This window comes from Platalea leucorodia, assembly GCF_965183815.1.
Source record: "Platalea leucorodia genome assembly, chromosome: 5".
In the NCBI taxonomy this organism is placed as follows: Eukaryota; Metazoa; Chordata; class Aves; order Pelecaniformes; family Threskiornithidae; genus Platalea; species Platalea leucorodia.
Genome location: NC_138827.1, coordinates 7,848,811 through 7,857,753, shown reverse-complemented (window position 1 = coordinate 7,857,753; position 8,943 = coordinate 7,848,811). Strand labels below are relative to the sequence as shown.

General features: G+C 53.4%; 1 protein-coding gene across 1 annotated transcript; it reads right to left on the bottom strand.

The window, feature by feature from the left end:
• Positions 1-7,636: 7,636 nt before the first annotated feature.
• Positions 7,637-8,473, bottom strand: LOC309590706 (hemoglobin subunit alpha-A). Its single transcript, XM_082312100.1, has 3 exons — positions 8,316-8,473; positions 7,964-8,168; positions 7,637-7,863 (listed from the first exon to the last, which is right to left on the bottom strand). Exons 1-3 carry the CDS (start codon positions 8,408-8,410, stop codon positions 7,735-7,737), a joined length of 429 nt encoding a protein of 142 aa, XP_082168226.1. The 5' UTR covers positions 8,411-8,473; the 3' UTR covers positions 7,637-7,734.
• Positions 8,474-8,943: the final 470 nt, after the last annotated feature.

Here is an 8,943-nt window from a genome sequence, read left to right as displayed (position 1 = left end):
GCCGGCCGCCCCGCCCCGGCCCGCCCCCGGCGGAACCGCCCCCCCGCCGCCCCCGGGGAGCCGCGGGGACCGGCCCGGGGGGGCGCCGGCGGAGCCCGGGACGGGCGTGGGGACACCCGGTCTGGGGGCAGCGCCGGGACCCCCGGGAGGAACGGGGTCTGCCCGCGGCCCGGGGGAGCCTTGGGGGGCTCGGGGACAAGCCTGGGGCTTGTGGGGTGCCCAGGTCCTGAGGGAGCCCCAGCACCCACCTGGGGACCCCCGTGATCCTGGGGAAGTCCTGGAGCCCCATCAGCACCCCAAGACCCCGGATAACCCCAGGGAGCCCTGTGACCCAGAGACATCAGATGGTCCTGGGGTCCTCCGGCACCCCGATACCCCAGGAGGTCCCTGAGAGGCCCGGGAGAGTGACCCTGGGGGGGGGGGGGGCTCAAAACCCCAGGAGCACCCTGGACCCTTGGGAGAGCGCCCTGGGGAAAAGGGGGGGGGGGGGGGGGGCGGTGATGGAACCAGGCTGCTGCCACGGGAGACAGCAGCCTCCTGCGTTGGCTTCTCGGTGACACAAAGAGAAAGCGAGATGGGAATTTAAGATCAATTTAACCTGAAATCACAAACACTAACATGCCTCAGTTGTGAACAGAGGGTAGCTGCCCACCGTACCCTAGCTCAGAACTGAAATTGTAGGGCAGGCTCAGCCCTTCCATCTGAAGGGGGGTTTATACTCGTCCCTAGAAAGTCTGATTGCCGGCTCAGCTCTCACGGATCTGCCACGTGCATAGGACTCGTGGGAGATGTGGCTTCCATAGGTCAACTCATGCTCTGATCTTCTGATTGTCTCCAAAAGAGTCAAGGATCTTCGCTCTTACAGGCCTTTTCTTTGGGATACCTTCTGACGTGTTTGTGTTCTCCAAGAGAATAATGCGGTCTAGACACAGTCTCAGAGTCCTTGCTCAGGCAAAAATCCCACCACTTGCTTATGGGTCAGCTTGGTTGAGGACTTCAGACCTGCTTTCAGTCAACCACAGTCTCCCTGAAGACGGGCTTGTTACTTCAGGAACTCAAAATCTTTACTTCTTGCTCTCACGGGCCTGCTATACTTGCAGTGAGTTTATTAGGTATGGGAAGGATTTCCCCTAGGGAAGAGACAGTCATTTTCTAGGGGCTCTGACATCACTGAAAGCGCAGTCGGAGCAGCTTATGCAATCAATAGCTAGCAATGCCCTCATCTAATTTATGAGAAGACTTCCTTGAAGTCAGCCCAGAAGCTTGAGGGCATAAAGCATGGGATTGGAAGGGACTATTCTTCTAATTCCCAGGCTAGATTTGTTCAGTGCCTATTCATTTCCATTTCTCCCTGTGTAGTACTATCCTGGGATGTTCAGAGCTCTCCTGGAACGTGTCCTGCCTAATGACAGCATCAGCCTTCTCCACATCTTTTTGCTGGGCATGAGGATATCATCCCCTTTCTGCTATATTGATCCTTCAGGCCCTTCAAGTATCCTGTAATATTCTGATCCTCCTCTATTGTGACAGCACCCACATCTTTTTTTTTTTAATATTTTGGCCATTAATAAAAATTCCAAGGCCAGATCCGAGGTCAGATTCCATCAGTAATTTCCTTCCAGCCCAATAATTCCCTTTCAACATTGCTGTTATCATCTCCCTATTTTCTTGAGTTCTATCTTACAGTTCTTCCACTAATTGATATTTTCTCCAGTCTAAATCACATGGTCCCAGCGCCGCATGATGCTGCTGTAACACGGCTCATGACTTACAACAAAGCTCATGACTGAGCTTTGAGATCTTGGCCCACAACTTGATGGATTTATCTGCTCTTACTTCACTCATGCATATTGCAAACATCAGTCAAAGCCTGCTTTAATGGCTAGTCCTCCTCTCCATTTTTCATAATATGCTTATTATTCCTAATATCCTTTTGATATTAGGAAATCACACTCCAGTTAGGTACTATACTCTTTCCCTCCTGTTTTTCCTGCTTGTTTGGGATATAAAGTAATTTTGCAATGTTTTCCCTAGGGAATGGCAAGCGTCTTCCACATAAGCTTTGAGTTCTCTCAGTTGATTTTGCTGTTGCTTAAAAATTGTTCTTCTGGAAGAACAAACAAACCCTTCTATTCTCATTCTATGTTAATTTAGCCTTCAACTCCACTTTAAAGGTATCAGCTCATCATAAATCAATCCTTATGAATGATTTTCCTGCAACGCTGTCTCTACTTACAGTTATTTTCCTCTTAAAGGACAAAAAAAGAGATTCAAAGTCAAAGATCTGAGAGATCTGAGCATAAATCAAACTCAGCTAACGTAATGCAGAATCAGACCCACAACGTGTTACTTCTCCACTTCCAGAGGCAGTGCCGCAGGTGGACACATGCAGCCACTCATAGGCCACCATGACCTGCAGCCGGGCAGAAGATCCAGCTGCAGTGATATCTGCCTCCTCTTGTGGTGGCAACAAAAATCACAAGGTTTAGAAAACCCCTGGTGAGCTTCTGTCTATGCTGAAATCTGAGGGACCATGGCTATGCTGGGGTCAGGGCTTCTGTCCGGCTCAGCGACACACTTGACTGAATATAGCGCAGGTGCCTGTGTAAGGGTTAGGGCTCACCACATCTGCTTCTTGCTCTTTGGTCCATGAGTCCTCAAGCACAGCCCCTCCTCAGACGCAAGTGGAAGACCCTTTTCTGGAGAGTGTATTTCCTACAGTGTTTCAAACAAGCCTGGGGAGAAATCTGGACTATATACTGAAAATATCCTTGCTTGAAGCTACGATCTGGAAAAATAAATAATGGTGACCTGTCCAAATTGAATCTATGGAGCTTTAACAATGCTGACCCATGAATTCTGATAAATATACTTCTACTATTAATAAAGGCACTCAGCTGCTCAACCATCGAAGGAAGTATAAAAGCTTTCTGGCTGAGCAGCTGCAATGCACATTTTGCTGTATTGCTTTCCATAAATCCATAGTTGGGATCCTCTTGGCCATGTGCAAAGGTCTCTGGAGAGCACACAGCTGGCACAGTCTGTCCCCATATCTCTGTCTGGTCCTGGTACAAGGAGTTAAAAAATGGCGCTGGCTGGAAACCCCTGTGTTTTAACCATCTCCAGCTAGATCCTCATTGAGTTGCATCTACGCAACAGCTCATTGCCTACTTGAAGTCACTGTGACAGGGGATCTGGAAAGGAAGGGTATAATGAAGAACTGTGTCCCAGCAATATGGACCAAAAACCTGCTGTGACAGAGTTGCACGCTTTAGCTTTTGACAGAAATGTCAGATGACTGCAGCAGACTGGTGAGAGGCTATTTGATGTAGTCTGTGGAGCTTTACTATATGCAGCTTTCAGTGTTACTCACAAATGGAAAAACAGGAGGTCAATCATTTCAGTGGAGATAAATAAGGTGACACAAATAGGGAAATATGATCTAAAACAAAGGAGGTTGAACTTAAACTGGCTATTACAGCTCAGGAAAAAGATGCTGGATTCCTCACTGACGGTTCACCAAAATTGTAGCCTTGATGTGCAGCAAAAAGCCAGCAAAATGTGGTGATGTCATCAGGAAGGGCTTGGGCTCTCAAAACAAGAAAGAGGGCGTCTCTTGCCTGCTGTGTAACAGCTTGGTGCACCCACATCTGTGCAGTTCTGGCCTCTGAATCTAAGGACATAGTGGGCTTAGAGTCCTGAGCAGAGCAACTGGGATGATCGAGGGGATGGGGCAGCTGCAGTATGAGGAGGTCCTGGGAAGGCTGCGATTTTTCCTTGGAGAAAGGGGAGCAGAAAGGGCCAACTCTACAAAATCATAAAGTGAATGTGGACCTGGTGCTCATCAGATTCTGCATGACTAGAATTAGAGGCCATCGATGAGTCTGGTAGATTGGTTTAAAATGGATAAAAAGGACTTTACATGGGGCAGGGGGAAGAATGAACTTCTGGAACTTGCTGCCACAGGAGGTTGTGGAAACAAATAGGATCAGCAGGTTTATAAAAGGTATAGCAAATTCATGAGCAGCAGGTCAACAGACAGATGCTGAAGGCAACAGGCAGGAATGTACTCGCTGAAATTGCTCTTACTGCTGGTGTGGATGCTGGAGGAGCACAATCAAAACTGGCTAGGCTCGTGCACTCTCCCCACATGGCATCTCCTGTTGCTGCAAACAACACTGGGAGAGAGGAATCAATGATGCGACCAGCATACTTCTACGACCACTTTTCCTTTTCCCACTAGCAAAACAGCCAGCGGAGAAGGTGGGAGGATCCTAAAAAGTGTGAATTAAAGTATATTTCAACCATTCCAGTATTTTCAGACTGTTTGCCTGAAAAAAATGCCCTTTTACTTCAGCAGCTGATGGAGGCCACCTCCACACAGCCAGTACCTTTGAGAAGTGGTGGAGGGTGATGGGGTCGCAGAAACAAGGCAATAGGGTCTCTTATCATTAGCAGGGTAAAAGGAGAAAACTAAGGAACCATAAACCAGTCAACTTCAAATCACAAAAACACAGTGGGACATTTAATCGAAGAAAGAGATGAGTAATAATCATGGCCATTGCCAAGAATGAATCATTTCAGATGAGTCTGTTTTCCTTCTGTGACAGATTCCAGTCCTTGGTTCAACATTATTATTCACTGTTCCTTCATCAATAACTTATGTGTTGTAATGGAGAATGCGCTTATTAAATTCTCAGATGCGCCTGAGCTGGAGGGGCTGTGAGCACCCCAAAGCACTGGGTTAAAATTCAGAATGATCTAGACAAATTGGAGAGATCAGTTCAGTACGGAAAATCTGACATTTAGGACAGACCAACTGTCCAACGACAGGGGAAACAAACTGCTTACGCAGCAGTTTTTCAGCGAAAGACCTATAGGCTGCACCAATCGTCAGTTACGCTATTGGCATATTGAATGCCAATATGGGATGTATAAACAGAAGAACAGTTTGTAAAACAAATGATGTTTCCCCTCATCTCTCCAGCAAAAGGATCTCTCAACTGGTGTCCTAAGATCAGCTTCCAGTAATAAATGAATTCTGTATCTTCCCACTGCTTCTGTGCTAAATTTTGAATGGGAAATTCCTGGTAAAATCCCCTAGGATGCTTGACCTCCTCCAGAAGTATGTACTTCTGTGTCCCTTTCCAGGACACACTCTCTAGGGCCATGACTTTTTATCAGATGCTAATAAGAGTAGTATCCAAGCTACCTGGACAATGCTGTTTGCAGCCCCTCAAGAGACTGGTAAAAGTGTTGTGATCAGGTAAGTCATAACCATCAAGCTTGTTTCCTGATGTCATTTAATTCCTCTTTCAATAAAAATGACCTCTGAGATGCCGCTTGCCTTTGTGACTATCATATAACAAAATACTGTGTTGTTCTGTGGGTATTTTTGAACGATAGATGCTTTGTCCATCAGGAATAAATGTTGATGAGTGGCGAGAAAGGCCTCCAGATAGTGGAGACATCAGAACAGGCTTTTGTCTCACCCGAAGATGTTCATCTTCCTTCTTCCCCTGAAGCTGCCTGCTGTGACTGTGCCTCCTGAGCGCTGCCATGGCCTGGGTCAGGGGGCTTTGCCCCCCAAGTCCTCCTCCTCCACGTCGCCTGGTGCCATTTCAGGCTACTGCTGCTGTGGCAATGTGGAGATTGCCTCCACCTCATCAGCACCAGGGCTGCAGCAATGCAACCTGCAAAACCAACACGATCGGGCAGTGGGGGAAATATTTGACCTGCCCCGCTCCAGACCACTGCTGCTGCGCTGCTTGCAGGTCCCGAGGCAGCTGGGCAGGAATGCTAGCTCAGGAAGAGCCAAGCTGCTGCTGCCAGCGTGTCTGGCCCGTGGGGCAGGCTGTGTCCTAGGGCACACGAAGCTGTGGCCACCAAGGGCTGTCCAATGAAGGCAGCCCTGGGGCTCACATGTCCCTGTGCTATGAGCCAGGAGGCGTGGGCTACCTGGCTGCTGGGGCACCCAGCGCTGGAAGTGGGCTGCGGGGGAGGCTTCCTGCACCTCTCCAAGCTGGCACCAGTGTCCCCAGTGTGCTCGGGAGCTGGGACTGGCTGGAAGCCCACCATGGCAGCCTGCTTCTCCCTGCCTGGAGGCTCCAGCTCAGCCCTGCAGGCAGGACCAAGGCTTGGCCCTCTCCACCCTCTGCCTGGCCCCGATAAAGCACCACGGCTTGAGGTCCCCATCTTGTGGCAGCAGGGACAAATGGCTGGGACAAAACTCATCCTGGCTCTTCGGAGCTCAGCGGTTCTTTGGCCAGGCAGAGCCCCGGGAAAGCGCTGCAGAGCCAGGACACTGCCCACTGCCACACAACATGTCCTGCCTAAGGACACAACACTGCATGTAGTGGTTGGAAGTGAAAGCCTGGCAGAGGCAGTGGGGACAACTGCCAATCCCTTCCGCTCCACGCACATATTGTCCCCTGGGTTGCTCTTACACCTTGCCTCTTGTGCACACATCATGTGCATAAGGACCCCGCGAGGGTCCTCTGTGGCCGGGTTTGGAGCATCCCAAGTCTGTCCTGGATTTGATGCTGCCTCTTCCCGGTGCTTCACACACTAGTCCACACTGCCTTGCACACCTGTGTGCCCTGAACCCCCACCATGCCCCTGTGCCTCCTGAGCTCCCCAGGGAGCAGAGTTGTGCCCACAGCTATGTATGGGTGATGTTGGCTGGAAGGGTGCAACCTGCTCCATGCAAAGGTAGATCAGGTTGGTCAGTGGTGCCCTGACCAGCCTTGTCTTCCCCTCTTCACCGTTCCCAGGTGTGGTGAGCATATGGGGTCATGATGCCTGTGGTGCTTTGCAAGAGAAACCCTGGGGGCTGGAGGGTGTCCCTCTCTCTCCAGAGTCATTTGGGGTCTCTCTTGCTTCCAATATGTTCACCAATGGTGACTGGAGGCTGTGGGAAGCGTTCATCCTTGCAAGTGCCAGGGAGCAAAGGGGCCCATGGCAACCTCGGCTTGGTTCCATGCTCTGGCTCTGCTCCACCAGCTTTTTCAAACCTTCTCCCCAGCACTGAGCACCCCCCAGCCCTGCCAGGGCTGGGGCAGCCTTACTCAGCACCTGGCAGGTTGTAGCCCCCCAGGACTATCTGCTGCCCTGTCTCCTACCACACCCACAGCTGGAGGAGAGCCTACGCTCTCCTTTATCAGCCACCCACAGCCCCCGCCCCGGCCACCCCGCTGCAGGCTGCGATAAGGGCCGGGGCTGCACAGACACCAGCACTGCAGCACCCAGCACCGCTTTGCTGCCTGTGCTCATTTTCCTGCTCTGACACCCCCTACTCTACTGCAGTTCAGTGCCCAAAGAGCAGGATCTGGGGCTCAGCCCCATCTGCTCCCCTTGCAGTGCCCCATGCCCGCTCTCTCCCCCAGCCTGCCAGCCCCCCAGAACCCCTCCAAAGTGACACCCCAGCAATGCAGCAATCCCAGACGCCCATGGCTGGCAGAGCAGTGTCTGCCTGCTGGCCACCACCACCCGAACGCTGTCTCTCTCTGAGACAGCAAAGCCAGAGCCCATTTCCTCCATGTGCCCACCTGGCAGGGGGGACCCTCAGTTCGGACCCCCGGAGCAGATCCCTCCCGCTCCCTCCCCGCAGGCAGCAACCAGAGCAGGACGCCAGGGCTGGAGCACAAATGCAACAGATTTTATTTCAGATCATTTGGCTGCTCGCTGTCAGAGGGCTGGCAGTGGGTTGGGTCCAGCTCTAGCCATGGTGCCGTCTTAACGGTACTTGGCAGTCAGCACGGCAGACACAGCGCACAGGAACTTGTCCAGTGAAGCATGGACCTCCGGGGTCAGGACAGAGGGGAAGTGGATGGCCACCACCACCAGGAAGCATTGGCCCAGCAGCTGAAAGGAAAAGGAGATGGTGAGCAAGGGGGTGAGGCAAGAGGGTAGCCAGGGGGTGCAGGAGGGGAGCCGGGCTGGTCACCCCTTCCCAGATGCTCACTTTGAAGTTGACAGGGTCCACGCGGAGCTTTTGGGCGTGGAGGTCGCTGAGCTTGCTGAGGGCACCTGCGATGTCATCAATGTGGTTGCAAGCCTCAACCAGTGCAGCTCCCACCTTCTTGCCGTGCGCCTTGATCTGAGCAGAGCCGTGGTGCAGATCGAAGTGGGGGAAGTAGGTCTTGGTCTGGGGGTAGGTGGTGAACATCCTGGGGGACAGAAGGGGTCAGGGACGGATGAGACAGGGACAGGGCCACGTAGGACAGGGACAGTTGTGGATGGGGAGTGGATGGGGGCAGATGGGAGGGAGTCAGGAACAGACAGGGGAGGGGATGACGACGGGGATGGACACGTACCTATCCAGGGCCTCGCCGGCTAAGTCCTCGATCTGGCCGCCGGCCTTGGTGAAGACGGACTTCACATTGGTCTTGTCGCTGGCAGACAGCACCATGGTGACACCTCCGCGTTGGCAGCCCCAGCACGGCTGTCCCGGCCGCCCGCCGCCGCCCTTATATGCGGTGCCGCGGCACCGCCCGGCCCCCGGCCCGCCCCGCTCCGGGCCCGGCCGCGCCGGCGCTGGACCCCGGCCAGCGGGGCCGCCGCCCGCCCCCCCGCCAGCGCCGCGCCCCGCTCCTCCCGCGGCCCCGGCCCCGGCCGGGGGTCTCTGCCCCCGGCACCAGCGCGGGTTTGGGTCAGGATTAGGGTTAGGGCTTGCGTCGGCGCAGGCTGGGTGGTCTGTCCCCTCTGGCACAGGCTGGCTGCAGGGTTTGGCTTAGGGTCAGGCTTAAGCGTAGGTTTAGGCTCAGGCTTAGGCTTAGGTTTAGGGTCTGCGCTGGCATGGGTTGAGGTTAGGGTCTGCACTAGCACAGGCGGAGGAGTCCGTGCGTGTCCCCGCCCGGCACAGGCTGGGTTCAGGGCTCGGAGCGGGGTACCGGCTGAGGTCCCCGTGCCGCAGGCAGCTCTGGCACAGCCTGGATGTGTTCT

Excerpts from the sequence above, each read along its gene's own strand:
- LOC309590706 (XM_082312100.1), bottom strand. The coding sequence starts at position 8,410 with ATGGTGCTGTCTGCCAGCGACAAGACCAATGTGAAGTCCGTCTTCACC. Across the intron at positions 8,169-8,315 it reads GCCGGCGAGGCCCTGGATAG|GATGTTCACCACCTACCCCC; the intron begins GTACGTGTCCAT and ends TCTGTCCCCCAG. Across the intron at positions 7,864-7,963 it reads TGGACCCTGTCAACTTCAAA|CTGCTGGGCCAATGCTTCCT; the intron begins GTGAGCATCTGG and ends TTTTCCTTTCAG.